The sequence below is a fragment of the Drosophila bipectinata genome, chromosome 3R, assembly GCF_030179905.1.
Source record: "Drosophila bipectinata strain 14024-0381.07 chromosome 3R, DbipHiC1v2, whole genome shotgun sequence".
In the NCBI taxonomy this organism is placed as follows: domain Eukaryota; kingdom Metazoa; phylum Arthropoda; class Insecta; order Diptera; family Drosophilidae; genus Drosophila; species Drosophila bipectinata.
The window spans coordinates 187,235-213,831 of record NC_091739.1 but is presented as its reverse complement, the minus strand read 5'-3'; the positions used below and the strand labels follow the sequence as shown (position 1 = coordinate 213,831).

General features: G+C 49.2%; 1 protein-coding gene across 1 annotated transcript; it reads right to left on the bottom strand.

Annotated features, from left to right (window-relative positions):
• Positions 1 to 6,826: 6,826 nt before the first annotated feature.
• Positions 6,827 to 10,835, bottom strand: LOC138926693 (uncharacterized). Its single transcript, XM_070281698.1, has 4 exons — positions 10,681 to 10,835; positions 7,809 to 8,995; positions 7,450 to 7,734; positions 6,827 to 6,948 (listed from the first exon to the last, which is right to left on the bottom strand). The coding sequence occupies exons 1-4, from the start codon at positions 10,833 to 10,835 to the stop codon at positions 6,827 to 6,829; spliced, it is 1,749 nt and encodes a 582-aa protein (XP_070137799.1).
• Between the last annotated feature and the right edge of the window lie 15,762 nt (positions 10,836 to 26,597).

Genomic DNA, 26,597 nt, shown 5'->3' with positions numbered 1-26,597 from the left:
CACAATTGAAGCTATATCATGCTGATCCCAGCATTCCGGGGGCGGCATGTACGGGCGTTATTTATCTTTTCGATTTATCGCTCCATCTTCAGCGAGCTTAGAATCCACCCAGATTTCTGTAATCTTTGCAAAGCTTTTCCTTGTCTGGTCTCTCCCCTAGTAAAATTATTATTATAAGAAGAATCATAGAGCAAGCAAGGCGATCGGAGTAGTGAAGGTCAGAGGGAACCACGCGTGATAAAGGCCGACCCATTTAAATAATTGTAAAACTAATCAACATAAATTAAGCAAGTAAATAAAATGAAGTTCAATGCATAATTGTGTCTAGTCGTTTGGATTTAAAACCCCCGAGCAGAACTGTGCTCAACTATGACATTACGCCCATGAACGGCATTTGTCACAACAGATGGTGTTGCTCAATGTCATTCTGCAAAGTCTAGTCAGCTTTGCTGGTATACCAAGCTCAGACATGGCGGCATATAGGCGATCTCGCCGGGGGCTATCTGTAAATTGATTTTTATTTATTGAAGTCGAAAATTTTTATTTTATTGAAGTCGAAAATTTTGAATTATAGTTATAGCTGAATTGTATTTGTTAGTTGTTAGTCTGTAAATTTACTCTTAGATAGCTTAGGGCGGAGCGGGAGCGAAAGCTCATATTCGCTCTTGTGCGAATTCGCCCCGCTTCGCCGCAATAGATAAGTTAGGCTTAAGATTAGAGAAAGATTAGAAAATATAATCGAATTTATAACGTCAAAGAGGCAAGATCATTTTTTCGTTTTCGTTTTCGCCCATTTATTAAATATTACGCAGCCACCTTTCTTTTTTGGTTATTTAAAGTGTGAGATAAACTAATCTCGTTATACATTTTGGCGCCCCCGGGTGGACTTAGTGCAAAATATTTAATAAATAAACAAAAACAAAGTGACAGTGACACTGTGTAATTACACATAAAAACAAAACAAAAAATACCTACAATTTAAAGAGCTGCTCGCGACGCGTCCGTGAAGTGGAAAATAAAAACCAAAAATCACCGCGTCGTGAAACCCTCAAGCCTCCAGGATCATCAGCGCAGGATCTTCGCCAATCATCAAAACCTACCTACATCCATGCCGTGCACCTGCATCGACTGCAACAGGAAAGTGGCAGCGGGATTAAAGGATCCCAAGGCAGAACCCCAGGTATTTGTGCGAAAAATTGAAAGTTGAGAAGAGACAAATTAAATCCTCGTCTTGTGCTGAAATATTGCACCCTCCTTTCAATTCTTTTATTAACAAACTGCCTGTGGCTAAAATTGACAAAAACATACATAAATACATATCCACATCACTGTCGCCCTCCCCTTTACCCCTCGTTCGTTTTCGCCAAACAAAATAGTTAAATTTAGTGCAGCCAAACATTTATTTATATACAAATATATGTACAAATATAATACATATTTACGTGCATAAATAATTTGGCGAACATACAAATATATGCAGCGGTAAAATTTTCGTTTTCGCTCCAACCGCTGTCCGCTGCTATATGTATGTATATGCATTAGTTTGGCGCATTTTATTTTACCGGAACGCCAAGTGACGCGCTACTCTATAATTGTGGGGTATACACCTTTTTCGGTGTCATTGGCAACCAACTATTTTTTTGGATACTCAGTGCCTCGACTATCAACATAATTCGACTATCAAATAATTAATTAATTATTTTATCTTTTTTCGCCATTATTAATTAATTATTTTTCGTTTTCGCTAGATATTAAATTAAATATCTTTTTTCGTTCGTTTTCGTTTTTTGAATTTAATTTATTAATTAAATAATTAAAATTAAAAAATTTTTTATATAAGTCAAAATTTTTATTTTTTTGCTAATTAACAAATAAATTAAAAAATTTGTATTTAAAAATAAAAAAAAATATTTTAAATTTTTTATCGTCGTCTGTTTATTAAAAATAAATAAATTAATTTTAAAATGGGAAGTAATAAACAGAAAGTAAAATCCACGACTCTTGATGAATTAAGAAGAAGATTAAATGTCAGAGTAAAAAGCATTCGCCGGTTAGAGGAACGTTTGGAAGCTGGGTCAGTTCCTTTAGTGAGGTTTTAAATGAGACAATATTTAAGGCAAACGAGTTGCAAGACCAGATCGAGCAATTAGATGAGGAAGATGAATTTGGAGCCGAGTTGGAAGAATTAGAGATAACAACTAAGGCAAGGGTGATGTCTTTATTAAATGCTTTCACGTTAGCTGAAGAGTCCCCACCAGCTACTGCAATTTCTGCAGCCCCAACTCGAGCTCGACTTCCAGTTTGGCATTGCCTAATTTCATGAGTCTCTTTGAGACATTAGTAGACAAGGATGTGAACATTCCTGTTATCGAGAAATTTAACCATTTAATTTCTTGCCTCTCTGGTGAAGCCTTAGGAACTATCAAGGCATTCCAAGTCACCGAGAGTAATTATGACAAAGCTATTGCTAGTCTAAAAAGAGTTTACGATAACAAATGTCTCATCTTTGCGAACCAAATAAGCAAATTATTCAGCCTTCCGAAAGTTTCCCAGCCGTCTGCGTCGTCGTTGAGAGGTCTCATCGACACAGTGTCATCGATCTATGGGTCACTCTTATCCATAGGAGATGACACTAAAATTGCAAACTCAATGATCATTCATTTAGTTTTGAGTAGAGTAGATCCAGTGACCAGAGAAAAATGGGAAGAGTCACTGGATTATGAGGAATTGCCGCTGTGGTCCGATTTCAAAAAAATATTAAACCGTAGGTACCAGCACCTGTCCGCTGAAGAGACTGGCAAGCCAAAGCAGGAGAAAATTGGGTTCGGGAAGCAGCACAATAGGAGTTCGTTGGCTTGCTCCGCTTCCAATAAACAAGCTTGCAGTTATTGCAACGCACAAGACCATAGGCTTGCCCAGTGTAGTCCGTTCGCTCGCCTTGCTGTAATGCAACGGTTTGAGTTTGTCAAGTCAGCCTCATTATGTTTAAATTGTCTGCGAAAAGGTCACACGGTTGCGAAGTGTAAACCAATAGATGTCAAATTTGTGCAAAATCGCACCACAAACTTCTGCACCGATTTACTGTGACCGAAAATAACTTGGCATTACCACCACCAAATGAACATCCTCCTCCAGCGCTACATCTTGATGGCCCTTCTACGTCACATGCTTTGCATGCATCATCTCTAGAAAGGGTTTTGTTAGCGACGTCGATCGTAAGCGTTAGAACTAAAAATGGCGAGCATATATTGGCCCGAGCACTACTTGACTCTGGGTCACAAATGAACTTCATTACTGAAGAACTTGATCAACGCTTACAGATCCGTAGGGAGGAATCGTGTATCAACTTGCTTGGAATTGGTCAAGCTAATTCCCAGGTTAAGAAAAAGGTACACACTGCGGTGAAGTCAACGAATAATGGTAGTGAGTTTCCGTTCGACTTTTGGATTTTGAGAACTATCTCGGGTTATCACCCTGACCAGTCAGTGAACGTGAAAGATTGGGACCTACCAAAAAACTTGCCGCTAGCAGACCCATATTTCTACAAACCTCAGCGGATAGATATGTTAATTGGAGCTGAGTCATTTTTCGAATTGTTGTCCGTGGGCCAAATAAAACAAGGGCCAAACCATCCCATCCTCCAAAAAACTCTCCTTGGATGGATAATATCGGGAAAATATAAGGCAAATACCTCAACTCCTCAACAGCCTGTCTCTAGCCTGAATTGCCAAGAAGAACTACTCGAGTCGATAGATGGCAATTTGAAAAAATTCTGGTCGTTGGAAGAAGTACCAACTTCCAAAAAGCTTTTGTCACCTGAACAAGAGTTATGTGAGGAACATTATCAGAAAAATACAGTTGTGCTACCTTCAGGTCGATTTGAAGTCAGGCTTCCATTCAAATAGGATCCAACCATTTTGGGAAACTCGTTCGAGGTAGCCAAACGCCGTTTTTTGTCGCTCGAGAGAAGATTATCTCGAGATCCGAATTTAAAGAAAATGTATGTGGAATTTATGGAAGAATACGAATCCTTAGGTCATATGTCCCCTACAAGCAATGATGTTCTTGCTACTCCACACTACGTCATACCCCATCAGTGTGTCTTACGGCCTCAAAGCACATCGACCAAATTACGAGTCGTGTTTGATGCGTCTTGTAAGACATCAACACATTAGTGTCTTAACGATCTGTTGATGGTTGGTCCTACCATCCAGGAAGAGTTGTATTCAATTCTTCTTAGGTTCCGGCTGAACAGATTCACTCTGATAGCCGACATAAAAAAGATCTATCGCCAAGTAATGGTAAATGGAGCCGATAGGCGATACCAGTTGATAGTGTGGAGGAAAGACCCATCAGAGTCCTTGAAACTGTCCAAGCTCAACACCGTTACATATGGCACTGCGCCAGCCCCATTCCTGGCCATAAGGTGTTTGAAGAGGTTGAGTGAATCTGTGAAAAATACATTCATACATTCGAGCTGCCGAAGTTATTGGGTCCGACTTTTACGTCGACGACATGTTAACGGGTGCTGGTTGCATTGAGGAGCTAAAGACAATTAAGTCTGAAGTAACTCAGGTTCTTCAAAACGCTGGGTTTGAATTGAGCAAGTGGTTTTCAAACTCGCCTGAAGTTACTGCATCCGAGAGCACGGTTAAGCCAATAACACTTTTGGACTCAGAACTGACTAAAGCATTAGGAATCGCTTGGGTTCCTAAAGAAGATGTATTTAAATTTGAAATTGATGCTTCAGTCATGGGTCAAAGGGCGACCAAGCGGAACATCCTTTCGGTGACGTCGAAGTTGTTTGTCCCCCTTGGCCTATTAAGCCCTATACTTATAAAAGATCCTATTGCAGGAACTTTGGCTAAATAAGCTAGATTGGGATGAGTCAATTCCACTGCACTTAGAAACAGCGTGGAACAAAATACAAGTTGCCCTGTCGCAATTAGAGGACATCTAAATTCCGAGATTCGTGTTTACCGAGCCGATGTCACCGATTCAAATTCATGCCTTTTCTGACGCATCGATGAGAGCCTGTGGAGCCTGCGTCTATATTCGTTGCAAATCTGCAGAAGGTATTAAAGTTTCATTGTTGACGGCAAAGTCCAAAGTAGCGCCGTTCAAGACAAAGACGCTCCCCCGTCTTGAGTTATGTGCCGCTCACCTTCTCGCAGATCTCTGCCGCAAGATAAAGCCTCTAATAAAAGTTCCGATCGAACGAAGTGTATTTTGGTCGGATTCAGAAGTAACTCTTCATTGGATTCGTTCCCATCCATCGTCGTTGTCAACGTTCGTATCGAATAGAGAAGCTGAAATTCAAGAGTGGTCAGAGGATAGCACGTGGCGACATGTACCAACTAAACAGAACCCGGCAGATATAGTGTCCAGAGGTGGAGAAGTAAAGGAGACTGTAGAATCGATCTGGTTTACAGGTCCATCGTTTTTAAAGGAACCGGAAGATAAGTGGCCGACGAGCCCCCGGTTTGATCTGTCACCAGAACTTCTACAGATGGAAGCGAAAAAGAATGCGGTCGGATTAACCGCAATCGTATCTACCTCAGATTTATTGGAAGTGATAGAAGGTTATTCCTCTCACCTAAAACTGCTGCGAGTGTTCGTGTATATGTTCCGCTTTATAAGGAAATCGAAGAAATTAGTAGTGAATTCTGATATTGTTCCCTCACCTGTCGAATATAATGAAGCATTTAAGAAAATAGTCGAAATAGTCAAAGAGCACGAATATCAAGATGAAATAGAAAAGATCCGAAAAAATGTAAGTGTTAGCCCTAGCCTACAAAAGTTAAGGCTAAAGTCAGAGGCTGGGCTTACCTTTTCGTTGTTGCGGGTTGGGGGGCGACTAGCTAATGCTCCTATATCGTACGATGCCAAGTTTCCAGTATTGTTGACAAAACGCTCTCAATTTGTTCAGAGCTACGTCCGATACTTGCACGAGTCGAATTTTCATGTGGGTCCACGAGCACTTGTGAGTCTTTTGCGACAGCGCATATGGATCGTAAATGCGCAGGAAGTCTGCAGTCAGACAGTACGGTCATGCATTCGCTGCTTTAAATGCAAGCCTCGTCTGATGACTCAAATCATGGGTGATTTACCCTTAGATAGAATTCGTGCTCTCCGCCCATTCTCCATATGTGGTGTTGATTTTTGTGGCCCTATAGATACGACATTGAAAATTCGTGGTAGGCCACCCTATAAGTCCTACATTGCCTTATTTGTTTGTTTTGCGTCCAAGGCAGTTCATTTAGAAGTAGTTTCCGACCTTTCAACTGATTCCTTTTTATTGGCTTTTCAAAGGTTCGTTGGGCGCCGAGGATGTCCGCAGATCGTGCACTGCGACAACGCGACGAACTTCGTCGGAGCGAGTCGCCACTTCGCAGACCTTCGTCGGAGAATCGAGGACGAGGTCGACGCGGTCACGCAATACGCATCAAAAAGCGGATGCGTATTTGCGTTCATACCGCCGCGGGCTCCGCACATGGGCGGACTATGGGAGGCAGGTGTGAAGTCTGCAAAACACCTACTCCTACGAGCGGTAGGGAACGCCAGACGGACCGCGGAGGAGCTGCAGACCGTCCTCGTTGGAGTCGAGGCCGTCCTGAACTCACGACCCCTGGGGGCTCTGAGTCAGGACCCAAGCGACGGCGAGGCGCTTACTCCCGGGCACCTGTTGACATGCGGGCCGCTCATCGCCCCACCAGCACCGCGGACCCCGGACCAGCAGGGTCTAACGTGCTTGCGGCGATGGCGGCTTGTCTCGTCAATCAAGCAAACGTTTTGGCAGCGATGGTCCCGGGAGTACGTCTTGGGCCTACAGGCGCGGTCGAAGTGGCAGCACCAGGAGGACGGCATCCGGACGGGCGAGCTGGTCCTGATCGCAGAGGATCACCAGCCGCCACAACAGTGGCTCACGGGACGAGTAGGAGCAACACACTCCGGCGCGGACGGAAGGGTCAGGGTCGCCGTCGTCCGAACTAGCTCTGGAGCGGAATATAGGAGAGCGGTCCACAAGCTGGCGCGGCTGCCAGTTAGTTGAAGCCTGATGGAGGCCTTCAACGGGGCCGGTGTAAATTGATTTGTATTTATTGAAGTCGAAAATTTGTATTTTATTGAAGTCGAAAATTTTGAATTATAGTTATAGCTGAATTGTATTTGTTAGTTGTTAGTCTGTAAATTTACTCTTAGATAGCTTAGGGCGGAGCGGGAGTGAAAGCTCATATTCGCTCTTGTGCGAATTCGCCCCGCTTCGCCGCAATAGATAAGTTAGGCTTAAGATTAGAGAAAGATTAGAAAATATAATCGAATTTATAACGTCAAAGAGGCAAGATCATTTTTTCGTTTTCGTTTTCGCCCATTTATTAAATATTACGCAGCCACCTTTCTTTTTTTATTTTTTGGTTATTTAAAGTGTGAGATAAACTAATCTCGTTATACATGCGGCTTTGTAGTCGACGAAGAGATGGTACGTGTCGATCTGGTTTTCGTAAGACTTCTCCAGGATTTGGCGCAAGGTGAAAATCTGGTCAACAGTGGACTTGCCAGGCCTGAACCCGCACTGATAAGGTCCAATCAGTGCTTCAGCATGGGGTTTCAGTCTTTCACACAATACGCTCGTTAGGACCTTGTATGCAACTGGAAGAAGACTAATTCCGCGGTAGTTGGTGCGCACCGTAGCATCACCCTTCTTCAGGATGGGACAGATCATGCTTAGGTTCCAATCTTCGGGCATGCTCTTCATGAGCATGATCTAATCTTACTGATTAGTTTGTGCATGCACCCTACCAGCATATTACCGGCTGCTTTAAGCAATTCTGCCGGCAGGCCGTCAGCACCTGCAGACTTGTTGTTTTTAAGCCGTTGGATTGCATCCTTGACTTCGATATGACTTGGGATTGGCACTTCAATATCAGTGCCATAGATTGGGGTTCGTGGATCATAGTCTTCAGAGTCTGTGCTTGATCCAGATAACAAACTCGAGAAGTGATCCCTCCATAACCTCAGCACGACCTCTGTTTCTGTGACAAGATTTCCATCATTGTCCCTGCACGCCACTGTACCAGTCTTAAATCCTTGGGTCAGACGCTTGACCCTCTGGTAGAAGTTACGTGCTTCATTTCTGCATCTGCTGCTCTCTGTGCTCTCACACTCTCGCCTTTCCTGGTCTTTCTTCTTGCGTCTGAAAAGGCGTTTCTCGTCTCTTCTTCTCGACCTGTAGACATCCACAATCGCTCGTGTCGCCCCAGCCTGCAGTGTTCTTCCGTAGGCGGCATCCTTTGCAGCTGTTGCGTCATGACACTCCTGATCGTACCATGGATTCCTTGATAGAGGACGCTGGAATCCAAGCACTTCTTCTGCCGAAGCTCGCAGGGAGTGAGATATGAGCGCCCACATATCGCTTATGTCTTCAGGTATTGAAGGTGCTCGGCTTAATAGCCCCGAGACGTGAGTGGAGAATGCATTCTTCGCCTGTTGTGATTGCAGCTTTCCGATGTCCAGCCTTCTTAACGCACTTCGACGTGCAATCTTCGCCACACATAGCCGTGTGCGAATCTTAGCTGCAACAAGATAATGGTCGGAGTCGATGTTGGGACCCCGACAGGATCGCACGTCGAGTATATTAGATGCGTGCCTTGCATCGATCACAACATGATCGATCTGATTTCTGGTCAGTCGATCGGGAGAGAGCCAAGATGCTTTATGGATGTCCAAATGGTGGAATCCAGTACTACGAACTACCATATTATGCGCAGCTGCAAAGCCTATTAATCTGAGACTATTGCTAGAGGTGGTCTCATGTAGACTAAATCGCCCGACGGTGGCACCAAAGATGTCTTCTCGTCCTACCTTGGCATTAAAATCCCCGAGGAGAATTTTAATGTCATGGGAAAAACAGCGGCCATAAGCTCGGTCGAGCTCCGCATAGAAAGCGTCCTTGGTGGCATCATCCTTTTCCTTCGTTGGGGCATGTGCGCATATCAGGCTGATGTTAAAGAATTTGGCAGTAATTCGGATCGTTGCAATTCTCTCGTTTGTTGGCCGAAAGTGAGAGACTCGGCGCCGCAGCCTGGCACCTACAACGAAACCACAACCAAATTCATGCCGTTCTGGATGGCAGCTGTAGTAAATGTCACAGTTCTTCTTCTTTATGCAGCCTTGTCCTATCCATCGCATTTCCTGGATAGCAGTGATGTCAGCCCTACATTTGTTGAGGGTATCTGCTAGTTGTTGAGCAGCACCAGGTCTGTACAATGTTCGTACGTTCCAGGTGCATACTCTCAAATCATTGTCCTTTTTACGCTTGCTATGGTCGTCAACGTTAGATCGGTTCCTTTCCGAGGCTTCTCTTGCTTCCTTCACTGAAATTGTGTTTTACATGGGTGGATTTCAAGTCCTACGCCACAACCTAGTTTGTAGAGTTAGGACTCTCGTCGCGCGCTTTAGTTTGCCACACAACGGCTGTCGAGCGACAATCCGTGGAGGTAGTGCGTCGGCTTGAAGAAAGCAGTGACAGGAATCATGCTGGCATTCACCAAGTTGAATGCAATCAGACACTTTGACCTGTATGCTTTCCCCCATTCTCCCAACTTTATTATATTACGTTATTTTTCAAAAGAAGGGAGATGTAGTATGCACATATATTGAATACCCACTGTACCGAGAGTACTTAAAGGGTGCGCACTGTAACACTTTGTTGCAGTGTTTACATAATCAAAAGTCCCGGTCATAAACCCTAAGTGGCCGAAATATGAGCCGATCGTTATGGCTTAGCCCGCATACAGAAAGTGCTAGTGTCAGCATAATCGTAACAAACGGTCAGCATATGCATACCCCTCGCACCTCCACTTGAGAGCGCATAACAACGTATATTATTATTTTTCTTTATACATAAGTACATAGCCGTGTCTTTGCCGCCGCCTGCGAGCAGCGCTGCTACGAGACTTAGCCTTACTTAGACTTAAGAAATATTGTAAAAGAACAGAGACATTTTGATCGTTGGAGCGGCACCTCAGCTGCTCCTTCCAAATAAAAAACCAACCAAACTTAACCCTTGGAGACATCCTATCACACTACCCATATTTTAATGACTTAGACATGAGGTTTCCTTTTAGGTTCTCATTTTTCAAGGTTTCGACACTTCTCCTGATCCTATGCTGCCCCCATCACGCACACGTCCCGGGAGCTGCAGAAACTTCTCGCCGAACGCGGCTCTAGCCTGATCCGGTTCCGTGCACGTTTAGGAGCTGATCGAGGTATGTTCGTTTGGCTTAATTGTTTCGTTTTAATTGTTTGGCTGATTCCCCTGCCGAGACGTGATGTGCCAGGCCGATCCCCCTTCCGAGACTTAGAGTGCCCGGATCATCCCCGGCCGACCCGCCTTCCCAGGCCTGAGGTGCCCGTGACGTAATCCTCCTGCCGAGAGGTGAAGGGCCGGCCAGATCCCCCTGCTGAGACGTGGAGTGCTCGGCTGATCCCCTGCCGAGACGTGATGTGCCAGGCCGATCCCCCTGCCGAGACTTAGAGTGCCCGTCTCATCCCCGGCTGACCCCCTTCCCAGGCCTGAGGTGCCCGTGACGTGATCCTCCTGCTGAGAGGTGAAGGGCCTGCCAGATTCCCCTGCCGAGACGTGGAGCGCTCGGCTGACCCCCCTGCCGAAACGAGAAGTACCAGGCCGATCCTCCTGCCACCACGTAGAGTGCCCGGCTCATCCCTGGCCGACCCTCTCCCCAGGCATCGGGTGCCTGGCCTAGACGTGATCCTTCTGCCGAGAAGCGAAGGGTCTGCCAGATCCCCCCTGCCACCACGTAGAGTGCCCGGCTCATCCCTGGCCGAACCCCTCCCCAGGCATGAGGTGCCCGGCCTAGACGTAATCCTCCTGCCGAGAGGTGAAGGGCCGGCCAGATCCCCCTGCCGAGACGTGGAGTGCTCGGCTGATCCCCCTGCCGAGACGTGATGTGCCAGGCCGATCCCCCTGCCGAGACTTAGAGTGCCCGTCTCATCCCCGGCTTACCCCCTTCCCAGGCCTGAGGTGCCCGTGACGTGATCCTCCTGCTGAGAAGTGAAGGGCCTGCCAGATTCCCCTGCCGAGACGTGGAGCGCTCGGCTGACCCCCATGCCGAAACGAGAAGTACCAGGCCGATCCTCCTGCCACCACGTAGAGTGCCCGGCTCATCCCTGGCCGACCCCCTCCCCAGGCATGGGGTGCCCGGGGCCTAGACGTGATCCTTCTGCCGAGAAGCGAGGGGTCTGCCAGATCCCCCCTGCCACCACGTAGATTGCCCGGCTCATCCCTAGCCGACCCCCTCCCCAGGCATGAGGTGCCCGGCCTAGACGTAATCCTCCTGCCGAGAGGTGAAGGGCCAGCCAGATCCCCCTGCCGAGACGTGGAGTGCTCGGCTGATCACCTGCCGAGACGTGATGTGCCAGGCCGATCCCCCTGCCGAGACTTAGAGTGCCCGTCTCATCCCCGGCTTACCCCCTTCCCAGGCCTGAGGTGCCCGTGACGTGATCCTCCTGCTGAGAAGTGAAGGGCCTGCCAGATTCCCCTGCCGAGACGTGGAGCGCTCGGCTGACCCCCCTGCCGAAACGAGAAGTACCAGGCCGATCCTCCTGCCACCACGTAGAGTGCCCGGCTCATCCCTGGCCGACCCCCTCCCCAGGCATCGGGTGCCCGGCCTAGACGTGATCCTTCTGCCGAGAAGCGAAGGGTCTGCCAGATCCCCCCTGCCACCACGTAGAGTGCCCGGCTCATCCCTGGCCGAACCCCTCCCCAGGCATGAGGTGCCCGGCCTAGACGTAATCCTCCTGCCGAGAGGTGAAGGGCCGACCAGATCCCCCTGCCGAGACGTGGAGTGCTCGGCTGATCCCCCTGCCGAGACGTGATGTGCCAGGCCGATCCCCCTGCCGAGACTTAGAGTGCCCGTCTCATCCCCGGCTTACCCCCTTCCCAGGCCTGAGGTGCCCGTGACGTGATCCTCCTGCTGAGAAGTGAAGGGCCTGCCAGATTCCCCTGCCGAGACGTGGAGCGCTCGGCTGACCCCCCTGCCGAAACGAGAAGTACCAGGCCGATCCTCCTGCCACCACGTAGAGTGCCCGGCTCATCCCTGGCCGACCCCCTCCCCAGGCATGGGGTGCCCGGGGCCTAGACGTGATCCTTCTGCCGAGAAGCGAGGGGTCTGCCAGATCCCCCCTGCCACCACGTAGAGTGCCCGGCTCATCCCTAGCCGACCCCCTCCCCAGGCATGAGGTGCCCGGCCTAGACGTAATCCTCCTGCCGAGAGGTGAAGGGCCAGCCAGATCCCCCTGCCGAGACGTGGAGTGCTCGGCTGATCCCCTGCCGAGACGTGATGTGCCAGGCCGATCCCCCTGCCGAGACTTAGAGTGCCCGTCTCATCCCCGGCTGACCCCCTTCCCAGGCCTGAGGTGCCCGTGACGTGATCCTCCTGCTGAGAAGTGAAGGGCCTGCCAGATTCCCCTGCCGAGACGTGGAGCGCTCGGCTGACCCCCATGCCGAAACGAGAAGTACCAGGCCGATCCTCCTGCCACCACGTAGAGTGCCCGGCTCATCCCTGGCCGACCCCCTCCCCAGGCATGGGGTGCCCGGGGCCTAGACGTGATCCTTCTGCCGAGAAGCGAGGGGTCTGCCAGATCCCCCCTGCCACCACGTAGATTGCCCGGCTCATCCCTAGCCGACCCCCTCCCCAGGCATGAGGTGCCCGGCCTAGACGTAATCCTCCTGCCGAGAGGTGAAGGGCCAGCCAGATCCCCCTGCCGAGACGTGGAGTGCTCGGCTGATCACCTGCCGAGACGTGATGTGCCAGGCCGATCCCCCTGCCGAGACTTAGAGTGCCCGTCTCATCCCCGGCTTACCCCCTTCCCAGGCCTGAGGTGCCCGTGACGTGATCCTCCTGCTGAGAAGTGAAGGGCCTGCCAGATTCCCCTGCCGAGACGTGGAGCGCTCGGCTGACCCCCCTGCCGAAACGAGAAGTACCAGGCCGATCCTCCTGCCACCACGTAGAGTGCCCGGCTCATCCCTGGCCGACCCCCTCCCCAGGCATCGGGTGCCCGGCCTAGACGTGATCCTTCTGCCGAGAAGCGAAGGGTCTGCCAGATCCCCCCTGCCACCACGTAGAGTGCCCGGCTCATCCCTGGCCGAACCCCTCCCCAGGCATGAGGTGCCCGGCCTAGACGTAATCCTCCTGCCGAGAGGTGAAGGGCCGACCAGATCCCCCTGCCGAGACGTGGAGTGCTCGGCTGATCCCCCTGCCGAGACGTGATGTGCCAGGCCGATCCCCCTGCCGAGACTTAGAGTGCCCGTCTCATCCCCGGCTTACCCCCTTCCCAGGCCTGAGGTGCCCGTGACGTGATCCTCCTGCTGAGAAGTGAAGGGCCTGCCAGATTCCCCTGCCGAGACGTGGAGCGCTCGGCTGACCCCCCTGCCGAAACGAGAAGTACCAGGCCGATCCTCCTGCCACCACGTAGAGTGCCCGGCTCATCCCTGGCCGACCCCCTCCCCAGGCATGGGGTGCCCGGGGCCTAGACGTGATCCTTCTGCCGAGAAGCGAGGGGTCTGCCAGATCCCCCCTGCCACCACGTAGAGTGCCCGGCTCATCCCTAGCCGACCCCCTCCCCAGGCATGAGGTGCCCGGCCTAGACGTAATCCTCCTGCCGAGAGGTGAAGGGCCAGCCAGATCCCCCTGCCGAGACGTGGAGTGCTCGGCTGATCCCCTGCCGAGACGTGATGTGCCAGGCCGATCCCCCTGCCGAGACTTAGAGTGCCCGTCTCATCCCCGGCTGACCCCCTTCCCAGGCCTGAGGTGCCCGTGACGTGATCCTCCTGCTGAGAAGTGAAGGGCCTGCCAGATTCCCCTGCCGAGACGTGGAGCGCTCGGCTGACCCCCTTGCCGAAACGAGAAGTACCAGGCCGATCCTCCTGCCACCACGTAGAGTGCCCGGCTCATCCCTGGCCGACCCCCTCCCCAGGCATGAGGTGCCCGGGGCCTAGACGTGATCCTTCTGCCGAGAAGCGAGGGGTCTGCCAGATCCCCCCCGCCAGGACGTGGAGTGCTCGGCTGATCCCCCTGCCGAGTCGTAATGTGCCAGGCTGATTCCCCTGCCGGGACGTAGAGTGGCCGGCTCATCCCCGGCCGATCCCCTCCCCAGGTCTGAGGTCCCGGCTTATCCTCATGGTGAGACGAAAAGGGCCTTAATCCATCTGCCCAGACGTTGAGTGCCCGGCAGATCCTCGTGCCAAGACGTAAAAGGCCTGCCCGATCCCCCTTCAGAGACGTGGAGCGCCCAGCTTATCTTCTTACCGTGACGCGGAGCACCTGGAGATCGAGACTTGGAGATCCCCGTGCCGAGAAGCGAAGGGCCTGCAAAATTTCTCACCCAAGACGTGAAGTGCTCGGCTGATCTCCCTGCCGAAACGTGAAGTACCTGGCCGATCGCCCTGCTGAGACGTATGGTGCCTGGGTCATCCCTGGCCGATCCCCCTCTTGAGGTGCCCGGCTGATTCTCCTGCCAAGACTTAGAGTGCCCGGCTGATCACCGTGCCGAGAAGTGAAGGGCCTGCCAGATCCCCCTGCCGAGACGTGATGTGCCAGGCCGATACCCCTGCCGAGACGTGGAAATCCCCGTGCCGAGAAGTGGAGTGCCGGCTGATTCCCGTGCCGAGAAGTGAAGGGCCTGCAAAATTTCTCACCCAAGACGTGGAGCGCTCGGCTGACCCCCCTGCCGAAACGAGAAGTACCAGGCCGATCCTCCTGCCACCACATAGAGTGCCCGGCTCATCCCCGGCCGATCCTCTTCCGCAGACCTGAGGTGCCCGGCTGATCCTCCTGGCTGACACGTGAAGTGCCTGGCTGATCCCCGTGTCGTCAGGTGAAGGGCCTGCGGATCACTCTGCCACGACGTAGAGTGCCCGGCTCATCCCTGGCCGATTCCCCTACCCAGGCCTGAGGTGCCCGGCTGATTCTCCTGTAGAGACGTGGAGTGCCCGGTTAATCCTTGTGCCGAGAAGTAAAGGTCCTGCCGGATCCCCCCGCTGAGACGTTAAGTGCTGGGTGATCACCGTGCCGAAAAGTGAAAGACCTGCCAGGTCCCCCTGCCGAGACGGTGGGTGCTCGGCTGATCCTTCTGTCGAGTAGTGATGTGCCATGCCGATTCCCCTACCGAGACGTAGAGTACCTGGCTCATTCCCGAACGATCCCCCACCCAGGCCTGAGGAGCCCGGCCGAGACGTGGTCCTCCTGCTGAGACCTAAAGGGCCTGCTCGATCCATCTGCCGAGAGGTTTAGTGGCAGGCTTATCCCCCTGACGAGAGGTGGAGTGCCCTGCCCATCCCAGGCCAATCCCTCTTCCTAGGCCTGAGGTGCCCGGCTGATTCTCCTGCCGAGACGTGAAGGACCTGCCCGATGCATCTGCCCAGACGTGGAGTGCCCGGCAGATCCCCGTTCCAAGACGTTAAGGGCCTGGCTGATCCCCCTGGCGAGACGTGGAGTGCCCGGCTGAATACCGTGCCGAGAAGTGAAGGGCCTGCCAGATCCTCTGCCAAGACGTGAAGTGCTTGAAAGATCCCCCTACCGAAACGTGAAGTACCAGGCCGAACCCCCTGCCGAGATATGGAGTGCCAGGCTGATCCCCCTGCCGAGAGGAGAAGTGCCCTGCTCATCCCTGGCCAATCCTCCTCCTCAGGCCTGAGGTGGCCGGCTGATTCTCTTGCCGAGCCTAAAGGGCCTGTCCGATCCATCTGCCGAGACGTGTAGTGCCAGGCTTATTCCGCAGCCGAGAGGTGGACTGCCCTGCTTATCCAAGGCCGATCCCCCTCCCTACGCTTGAGGTGCCCGGCTGATTCTCCTGCCGAGACGTGAAGGGGCTGCCCGATCCATCTGCCGAGACGTGGAGTGCCCGGCAGATCCCCGTTCCAAGACGTGAAGTGTTTGGCCGATCCGGAGTTGGGGAGTGCCCGGCTGAAACCCGTGCCGAGACGTAAATGGCCTGGCCGATCCCCCTTCCGAGACGTGGAGTGCCCGGCTTATCTCCGGCCACCCCCTCCCTAGGCTGAGGTACCCGGACTAGACGTTATCCTCCTGCCGAGAAGTGAAGGGCCTGCCAGATCCCCCTGCCAAATGATTGTAAGGTTATAATTAAAACTACCCTATATGGTTATAGTAAAGTAACTCCACACCCAACACATCAATATCTCGCTACATGGCGACCGTGACAGCGGTCTTGTAATACCAAGGACAGGAGTAACATCAACAACAACAGCGACATCGGCAAAGGAAGCTGGACAACAGAAATTGAGTAATGTTGAGTAATGAGCAAGCAGCGCGGGGGTATAAACCACAAAATAAATAAAAGAATAGCCAAACTAAAGTGGCTAATATAAACAATCGCCATCGCTTGCATGGTCTACAGCCCAGAAGTTACAAACTGAGCTCGACCATCTTATAGAGACCCTACGGGTTAAAAATGAAGCCTCTCACTCTAACTCGCGAGATAATAATAATCAAATAAAGAACTTGTTAAAACTAAAACCTATCTAGATACCAGCAGTACTGCCGAAACTAAAGAAGAGATGTCCTTTAGACTTCGAGGGACCGCTATTTTCACCACATTGCGCTGCGACATGCAATCAGAAGAAGCAATAGCCTGTGTCAACCCAGCACCGGCAACGCCACGCACATCAAGCTGGCCAAAGAACCGACAGTGCCACAGAGTGCACAGAAGCTGGCCACACTACAAAGAGTGCAGGAAACATCAAATGTTTAATATAGAATTTAAATAGAATATTAATAATATAAAACGAAAAAAAAACGAATAAAAATTATCAATTAAAATGTAGGTTACGAATAACAACAGCATAAGTAAATATCCAGGCTCTCTCCAGCTTCCATTCTTGGACCTCCTTGCTCGCCTGAGTTTCAGGTTCCACGGTCTGCCCTAGTGTCCTGGCTTCCGCCCTCGTTCGAGTCGCCGCCTGCGCAGTCTCCCTCTTGCTCCTCTTGTTGTTGGGGGGGTCTGGGCCTGTTCCCTTCCTCCTGGGTTCCGCTAACGGTCGAAAAAGGGGCGATGTTTGTGACGCCTGGTGTGATTTAGGCGCCTCCTTACGTCCCTGCTCGCCCGTCTGAGAGGCTAGCCGCTCATAGAGAGCTTGGATGCTCACTATGGTGTCCCTCATTGGCTGGTGGATGGACCTCCTTTTGCCGTCCTCCAGCATCTCCACTAGCTGCGCGATCTCCTTCCCGAGGTCCTGCAGTGTTGTTGCGTCTCCAGCCTTCTGGTTTTTCTTCTGGTAAAAGGCCTGCCCGATCCCCCTTCAGAGACGTGGAGCGCCCGGCTTATCTTCTTACCGTGACGCGGAGCACCTGGAGATCGAGACTTGGAGATCCCCGTGCCGAGAAGCGAAGGGCCTGCAAAATTTCTCACCCAAGACGTGAAGTGCTCGGCTGATCTCCCTGCCGAAACGTGAAGTACCTGGCCGATCGCCCTGCTGAGACGTATGGTGCCTGGGTCATCCCTGGCCGATCCCCCTCTTGAGGTGCCCGGCTGATTCTCCTGCCAAGACTTAGAGTGCCCGGCTGATCACCGTGCCGAGAAGTGAAGGGCCTGCCAGATCCCCCTGCCGAGACGTGATGTGCCAGGCCGATACCCCTGCCGAGACGTGGAAATCCCCGTGCCGAGAAGTGGAGTGCCGGCTGATTCCCGTGCCGAGAAGTGAAGGGCCTGCAAAATTTCTCACCCAAGACGTGGAGCGCTCGGCTGACCCCCCTGCCGAAACGAGAAGTACCAGGCCGATCCTCCTGCCACCACATAGAGTGCCCGGCTCATCCCCGGCCGATCCTCTTCCGCAGACCTGAGGTGCCCGGCTGATCCTCCTGGCTGACACGTGAAGTGCCTGGCTGATCCCCGTGTCGTCAGGTGAAGGGCCTGCGGATCACTCTGCCACGACGTAGAGTGCCCGGCTCATCCCTGGCCGATTCCCCTACCCAGGCCTGAGGTGCCCGGCTGATTCTCCTGTAGAGACGTGGAGTGCCCGGTTAATCCTTGTGCCGAGAAGTAAAGGTCCTGCCGGATCCCCCCGCTGAGACGTTAAGTGCTGGGTGATCACCGTGCCGAAAAGTGAAAGACCTGCCAGGTCCCCCTGCCGAGACGGTGGGTGCTCGGCTGATCCTTCTGTCGAGTAGTGATGTGCCATGCCGATTCCCCTACCGAGACGTAGAGTACCTGGCTCATTCCCGAACGATCCCCCACCCAGGCCTGAGGAGCCCGGCCGAGACGTGGTCCTCCTGCTGAGACCTAAAGGGCCTGCTCGATCCATCTGCCGAGAGGTTTAGTGGCAGGCTTATCCCCCTGACGAGAGGTGGAGTGCCCTGCCCATCCCAGGCCAATCCCTCTTCCTAGGCCTGAGGTGCCCGGCTGATTCTCCTGCCGAGACGTGAAGGACCTGCCCGATGCATCTGCCCAGACGTGGAGTGCCCGGCAGATCCCCGTTCCAAGACGTTAAGGGCCTGGCTGATCCCCCTGGCGAGACGTGGAGTGCCCGGCTGAATACCGTGCCGAGAAGTGAAGGGCCTGCCAGATCCTCTGCCAAGACGTGAAGTGCTTGAAAGATCCCCCTACCGAAACGTGAAGTACCAGGCCGAACCCCCTGCCGAGATATGGAGTGCCAGGCTGATCCCCCTGCCGAGAGGAGAAGTGCCCTGCTCATCCCTGGCCAATCCTCCTCCTCAGGCCTGAGGTGGCCGGCTGATTCTCTTGCCGAGCCTAAAGGGCCTGTCCGATCCATCTGCCGAGACGTGTAGTGCCAGGCTTATTCCGCAGCCGAGAGGTGGACTGCCCTGCTTATCCAAGGCCGATCCCCCTCCCTACGCTTGAGGTGCCCGGCTGATTCTCCTGCCGAGACGTGAAGGGGATGCCCGATCCATCTGCCGAGACGTGGAGTGCCCGGCAGATCCCCGTTCCAAGACGTGAAGTGTTTGGCCGATCCGGAGTTGGGGAGTGCCCGGCTGAAACCCGTGCCGAGACGTAAATGGCCTGGCCGATCCCCCTTCCGAGACGTGGAGTGCCCGGCTTATCTCCGGCCACCCCCTCCCTAGGCTGAGGTACCCGGACTAGACGTTATCCTCCTGCCGAGAAGTGAAGGGCCTGCCAGATCCCCCTGCCAAATGATTGTAAGGTTATAATTAAAACTACCCTATATGGTTATAGTAAAGTAACTCCACACCCAACACATCAATATCTCGCTACATGGCGACCGTGACAGCGGTCTTGTAATACCAAGGACAGGAGTAACATCAACAACAACAGCGACATCGGCAAAGGAAGCTGGACAACAGAAATTGAGTAATGTTGAGTAATGAGCAAGCAGCGCGGGGGTATAAACCACAAAATAAATAAAAGAATAGCCAAACTAAAGTGGCTAATATAAACAATCGCCATCGCTTGCATGGTCTACAGCCCAGAAGTTACAAACTGAGCTCGACCATCTTATAGAGACCCTACGGGTTAAAAATGAAGCCTCTCACTCTAACTCGCGAGATAATAATAATCAAATAAAGAACTTGTTAAAACTAAAACCTATCTAGATACCAGCAGTACTGCCGAAACTAAAGAAGAGATGTCCTTTAGACTTCGAGGGACCGCTATTTTCACCACATTGCGCTGCGACATGCAATCAGAAGAAGCAATAGCCTGTGTCAACCCAGCACCGGCAACGCCACGCACATCAAGCTGGCCAAAGAACCGACAGTGCCACAGAGTGCACAGAAGCTGGCCACACTACAAAGAGTGCAGGAAACATCAAATGCTTAATATAGAATTTAAATAGAATATTAATAATATAAAACGAAAAAAAAACGAATAAAAATTATCAATTAAAATGTAGGTTACGAATAACAACAGCATAAGTAAATATCCAGGCTCTCTCCAGCTTCCATTCTTGGACCTCCTTGCTCGCCTGAGTTTCAGGTTCCACGGTCTGCCCTAGTGTCCTGGCTTCCGCCCTCGTTCGAGTCGCCGCCTGCGCAGTCTCCCTCTTGCTCCTCTTGTTGTTGGGGGGGTCTGGGCCTGTTCCCTTCCTCCTGGGTTCCGCTAACGGTCGAAAAAGGGGCGATGTTTGTGACGCCTGGTGTGATTTAGGCGCCTCCTTACGTCCCTGCTCGCCCGTCTGAGAGGCTAGCCGCTCATAGAGAGCTTGGATGCTCACTATGGTGTCCCTCATTGGCTGGTGGATGGACCTCCTTTTGCCGTCCTCCAGCATCTCCACTAGCTGCGCGATCTCCTTCCCGAGGTCCTGCAGTGTTGTTGCGTCTCCAGCCTTCTGGTTTTTATTCCTGTTTTGGTCTGCTCGGATTCCTGAAATAGGAGGGGTACCCCCCAGCTTGCTGCTGGGAGATCTTGCAATTTTGCAGCTTTTTGCGAAAGCCGCCTCTCCAACTGTATTCTGGTTTGTGGTAATACTCATTTTATTGGGTCCCAACTCCTGAGCCGTTGTCCTTAGGTGTTATGCAGTCGCGTCCTTGATCCCATGGTTGCCTTTGCGCGCAGTGAGGTCCATGCTAGGGTTAACTCTAGCCCTTACGAGGTGTAGAGTTCAGAGCCAGATCCGCGTTGGTCAGGTATGGTTCATCTGAGCCTGCACGGCCAGCTTAGTGGCGACACCTAAGGAGCGTTTCCTGGAGACTTGCCAAATTTTAGCGGGACGGGGGCAGAAGCTGCATTAGCCTGGCAGCCATTTCGGCGGGAGTTCACTCCGCGTACTCAAGTGCCAGAATACAGCTGTCCGTCAGCCCAGGGTTCGTCGTCTCAAAATCCTTTTTCCAGTTACCTATCCCAGGGCTTTACTGGACTCAGCCCTGGTCGCTATCTCGCTATTTTGGAGGGGATGCCTTTCGGGTTATGGAGAAAGGTTGCGAGTAGCTCTTTCCCTGCTTACCTGCAGGGATATCCCTCTACCCTGTCAGTCGCCTCTTACGACAAACCAGAGCTTGTTCCGATAGTATTCTTTGCTCCCGCTGCCGGGCGGGAGAGGGGTTAAAGGTTTGGGGGTTTCAAAAAAGATTATGAATATATAAATATAAATATAAATATAAATATAAATATAAATATAAATATAAATATAAATATAAATATAAATATAAATATAAATATAAATATAAATATAAATATAAATATAAATATAAATATAAATATAAATATAAATATAAATATAAATATAAATATAAATATAAATATAAATATAAATATAAATATATATATAAATATAAATATAAATATAAATAGAAATATAAATATAAATATAAATATAAATATAAATATAAATATAAATATAAATATAAATATAAATATAAATATAAATATAAATATAAATATAAATATAAATATAAATATAAATATAAATATAAATATAAATATAAATATAAATATAAATAAGCAGTATATCAGGAATTGTAAGGTAAACTTTCGAAATGATCCAAGCTCCTTCTACTCTTTTGTCACAAAATAAATAAAAGAATAGCCAAACTAAAGTGGCTAATATAAACAATCGCCATCGCTTGCATGGTCTACAGCCCAGAAGTTACAAACTGAGCTCGACCATCTTATAGAGACCCTACGGGTTAAAAATGAAGCCTCTCACTCTAACTCGCGAGATAATAATAATCAAATAAAGAACTTGTTAAAACTAAAACCTATCTAGATACCAGCAGTACTGCCGAAACTAAAGAAGAGATGTCCTTTAGACTTCGAGGGACCGCTATTTTCACCACATTGCGCTGCGACATGCAATCAGAAGAAGCAATAGCCTGTGTCAACCCAGCACCGGCAACGCCACGCACATCAAGCTGGCCAAAGAACCGACAGTGCCACAGAGTGCACAGAAGCTGGCCACACTACAAAGAGTGCAGGAAACATCAAATGTTTAATATAGAATTTAAATAGAATATTAATAATATAAAACGAAAAAAAAACGAATAAAAATTATCAATTAAAATGTAGGTTACGAATAACAACAGCATAAGTAAATATCCAGGCTCTCTCCAGCTTCCATTCTTGGACCTCCTTGCTCGCCTGAGTTTCAGGTTCCACGGTCTGCCCTAGTGTCCTGGCTTCCGCCCTCGTTCGAGTCGCCGCCTGCGCAGTCTCCCTCTTGCTCCTCTTGTTGTTGGGGGGGTCTGGGCCTGTTCCCTTCCTCCTGGGTTCCGCTAACGGTCGAAAAAGGGGCGATGTTTGTGACGCCTGGTGTGATTTAGGCGCCTCCTTACGTCCCTGCTCGCCCGTCTGAGAGGCTAGCCGCTCATAGAGAGCTTGGATGCTCACTATGGTGTCCCTCATTGGCTGGTGGATGGACCTCCTTTTGCCGTCCTCCAGCATCTCCACTAGCTGCGCGATCTCCTTCCCGAGGTCCTGCAGTGTTGTTGCGTCTCCAGCCTTCTGGTTTTTATTCCTGTTTTGGTCTGCTCGGATTCCTGAAATAGGAGGGGTACCCCCCAGCTTGCTGCTGGGAGATCTTGCAATTTTGCAGCTTTTTGCGAAAGCCGCCTCTCCAACTGTATTCTGGTTTGTGGTAATACTCATTTTATTGGGTCCCAACTCCTGAGCCGTTGTCCTTAGGTGTTATGCAGTCGCGTCCTTGATCCCATGGTTGCCTTTGCGCGCAGTGAGGTCCATGCTAGGGTTAACTCTAGCCCTTACGAGGTGTAGAGTTCAGAGCCAGATCCGCGTTGGTCAGGTATGGTTCATCTGAGCCTGCACGGCCAGCTTAGTGGCGACACCTAAGGAGCGTTTCCTGGAGACTTGCCAAATTTTAGCGGGACGGGGGCAGAAGCTGCATTAGCCTGGCAGCCATTTCGGCGGGAGTTCACTCCGCGTACTCAAGTGCCAGAATACAGCTGTCCGTCAGCCCAGGGTTCGTCGTCTCAAAATCCTTTTTCCAGTTACCTATCCCAGGGCTTTACTGGACTCAGCCCTGGTCGCTATCTCGCTATTTTGGAGGGGATGCCTTTCGGGTTATGGAGAAAGGTTGCGAGTAGCTCTTTCCCTGCTTACCTGCAGGGATATCCCTCTGCCCTGTCAGTCGCCTCTTACGACAAACCAGAGCTTGTTCCGATAGTATTCTTTGCTCCCGCTGCCGGGCGGGAGAGGGGTTAAAGGTTTGGGGGTTTCAAAAAAGATTATGAATATATAAATATAAATATAACTATACATATACATATAAATATAAATATAAAAATAAATATAAATATAAATATAAATATAAATATAAATATAAATATAAATATAAATATAAATATAAATATAAATATAAATATAAATATAAATATAAATATAAATATAAATATAAATATAAATATAAATATAAATAAGCAGTATATCAGGAATTGTAAGGTAAACTTTCGAAATGATCCAAGCTCCTTCTACTCTTTTGTCAATATGAAACGTAAATCAAATCTTTTTCCTCCTTCCCTATCATATAAAAATATTTCACATTCTTCTGAGCAAGGTATTGCTAATCTCTTTGCGTCATTTTTTCAAACCACCTATTCGTCCGATTCATATAACCACAATTCTACTTATCCTTATAAATTACCACATATAAACAACATTTACTTTACAAAATTTCGAATTCAGGATCTGTTCGAAGCTCTTTCAACAATAGATATATCATTCTCTGCTGGTCCTGACAATGTTCCTAGCTGTGTTCTAAGGTACTGTTCTGATATCCTTTGCTATCCTCTCACTATCTTATTCAACTTATCCTTGGAGCTGGCATGTCTCCCCAAGAGATGGAATGAATCTTTTATTATTCCGCTTCATAAGAAAGGCTCTAAAGCACTTATTGAGAACTACCGGGGGATTGCTAAGCTATCTGCGATTCCCAAACTGCTTGAGAAACTGGTTACTTTCCAACTGCAACATTTTTGTAAAAGTATTATTTCCACTTCACAGCATGGTTTTGTCAAGCATCGCTCTACCACAACTAACCTTCTTGAATTCACTTCGTTTATCCACAGAGGTTTTCTGAGCCGCATGCAAACTGATGTGGTGTACACTGACTTTAGTAAAGCGTTTGACTCTGTTAACCACCATCTCCTCCTTCATAAGCTGTGTCTTTTGGGGTTTTCTCCTCATATAGTACAGTGGTTGACCTCTTATCTATCGAACCGCACGCAGCGTGTTTTGTTTAAAAACAGTTCATCACAGATTATAAATGTTTCATCTGGTGTCCCACAAGGTAGTCACTTAGGACCTCTTCTGTTTGTTCTTTTTGTCAACGATTTACCTAGTGTTGTAAACTATGCTACTACATTTATGTACGCTGATGATGTCAAGTTATGTCTTTCTTTCTCAGACCATTTCCTTCATAGGCACCTGCAATTAGACCTTAACGAAGTCTTCTTGTGGTGCTCAAACAATCTCCTTTTGCTTAACTGCTCTAAGTGTAAGGTTATGACGTTCAATCGCAGTGCGCCTCACATCGTTTCGTACTCTCTTGGGAATAACGTCTTAGATCGTGTTTTCCTAATTAACGATCTTGGAGTAATTTTTGACAATAAGTTGTCCTTCAACGACCACATATCACTAACAGTGAATAAAGCCAGAGGCGTGCTAGCTTTTATCAAACGTTGGTCTAAAGAATTTGATGATCCTTTCACAACTAAAACTCTATACGTATCGTTGGTTCGTCCTATCTTAGAATACTGTTCTAGCGTTTGGAGTCCGCAATACTTTGTTCACCAAAGGAGGATTGAATCAGTCCAAAACCAGTTTCTGCTATTTGCGTTAAAAGGCTTAAACTGGGATACTGCCACTTCCCTCCCGTCGTATAATTGCCGGTTAAGATTACTAAACCTACCTCCTTTAAAAGAGCGCCGTACTTGTGCTGGGGTTATGCTGCTTCATGTGCTTATTCTTGGACAGGTTGACTCACAAGTACTTCTTGAAAAATTATTGTTTTCTGTGCCTAATAGAGTAACTAGATCATTCCGACCCCTTTGGTTACCAATTTCTAGATCTAATTTTGCGGAACACGATCCATTCCGCGTTATTTGTAAAAATTATAACTCGTTATCCCATTTAATGTCCCCTGAACTATCCCTAGTTGTAATTAAATCCAAAATTATGGAATATCTTTTAACTTAATTTATCCTTACTCTTAGTTATAATAATATAGAAATAACAGTTCATTGTTAATAATAATAATAATAAAAATATAAATATAAATATAAATATAAATATAAATATAAATATAAATATAAATATAAATATAAATATAAATATAAATATAAATATAAATATAAATATAAATATAAATATAAATATAAATATAAATATAAATATAAATATAAATATAAATATAAATATAAATATAAATATAAATATAAATATAAATATAAATATAAATATAAATATAAATATAAATATAAATATAAATATAAATATAAATATAAATATATAATATAACCCTAACGCTAGGCTAGGGTATAGCCCGCGCCGACGGTTATGCTCCATTTGGGGGGAGCTTTTTGATAGCGCCATCTATCGGCGTCTACCGCCCATCCGTCTTCGTTGCCCCACACTGTCAGGGCTGCATTAGTAAACAGCTGACAGTGCATTGCTCTTTTTTGGTGGGTGGCCACGCTCGTGTTCTTTCCGGAGAAAAATCTCACGGAAGCCGGAAGAGCTGCAAAGAGAGTGACCGGAAGAGAAAGTGATCTCCCCGTCTCTTAGCGTTGGCGCCATCAATCCGGACGCGTCGGATGAACCCGGATTAGGGCGTTTCGAGGCGTGCCTCGATGTTCCCTTTCAGGTAAGACCCTTGCGCACCTGATGAGCACCTTTATGTAACACTATGTTTCGCGCAGGAACTATATGCGGCTTGCGCTTCGGGGAGCGCCACACTACGCGTCTGTCCGCTTCGACCTCCAACCTCCAACCCCAAGATTATATATATGTCGGCGAATGTATATGTGTGTGTGTGCGAATACACATTTTCGTGTCCCAGAGTCCTCCAGGTTGCCAGGCAACCGTTGCTAGGATGTGGTCGCTTTGTAGCGAGGCGACAGCATTGTGTCGCTGTCGCCGATCGAGGTTCGGTAGTATGCACAGGAGGTAGAGAATTAGACGCTGGCAGTTGCGTACCAGAACTTGAAGTGTGTACAAGGCTGAAACTCGTTGCGCCGCAATGGAAAACAAGAACAACAACATCGAACATGATTTGACATCAGAAGTGGGATCTGGCCACCAGCCTTCAACACTAGATGGACCATGGCGTACCCTGATGGAATTGCAAAATAAAAATTTAATTGAACTAGTGAGAGCCATAAAAACAACTGTACCTGATGCAGGGCAGAACAAAACTGTGCATCTACCCAAATTCAACCCAGACAAACCAGGAGCCAACGCATCATCGTGGTGCACAACGGTGGAAATAATTTTACAAGAAAACACATTGAGAAGCAGTGCGTTAGTTATGGCTTTGAGTTCGGCTTTAGAAGGAAGTGCTTCGCAATGGCTTTCGCAAGTGTGCTATGCTGAAATTACTTGGCCTGAGTTTAAAGAATTATTTATACAACGCTTAG

Excerpts from the sequence above, each read along its gene's own strand:
- LOC138926693 (XM_070281698.1), bottom strand. The coding sequence starts at position 10,835 with ATGAGCCGGGCACTCTACGTGGTGGCAGGGGGGATCTGGCAGACCCTT. Across the intron at positions 8,996-10,680 it reads GTGGCAGGAGGATCGGCCTG|CCTGATATGCGCACATGCCC; the intron begins GTACTTCTCGTT and ends CTTTAACATCAG. Across the intron at positions 7,735-7,808 it reads AGAATTGCTTAAAGCAGCCG|ATTGGAACCTAAGCATGATC; the intron begins GTAATATGCTGG and ends GCATGCCCGAAG.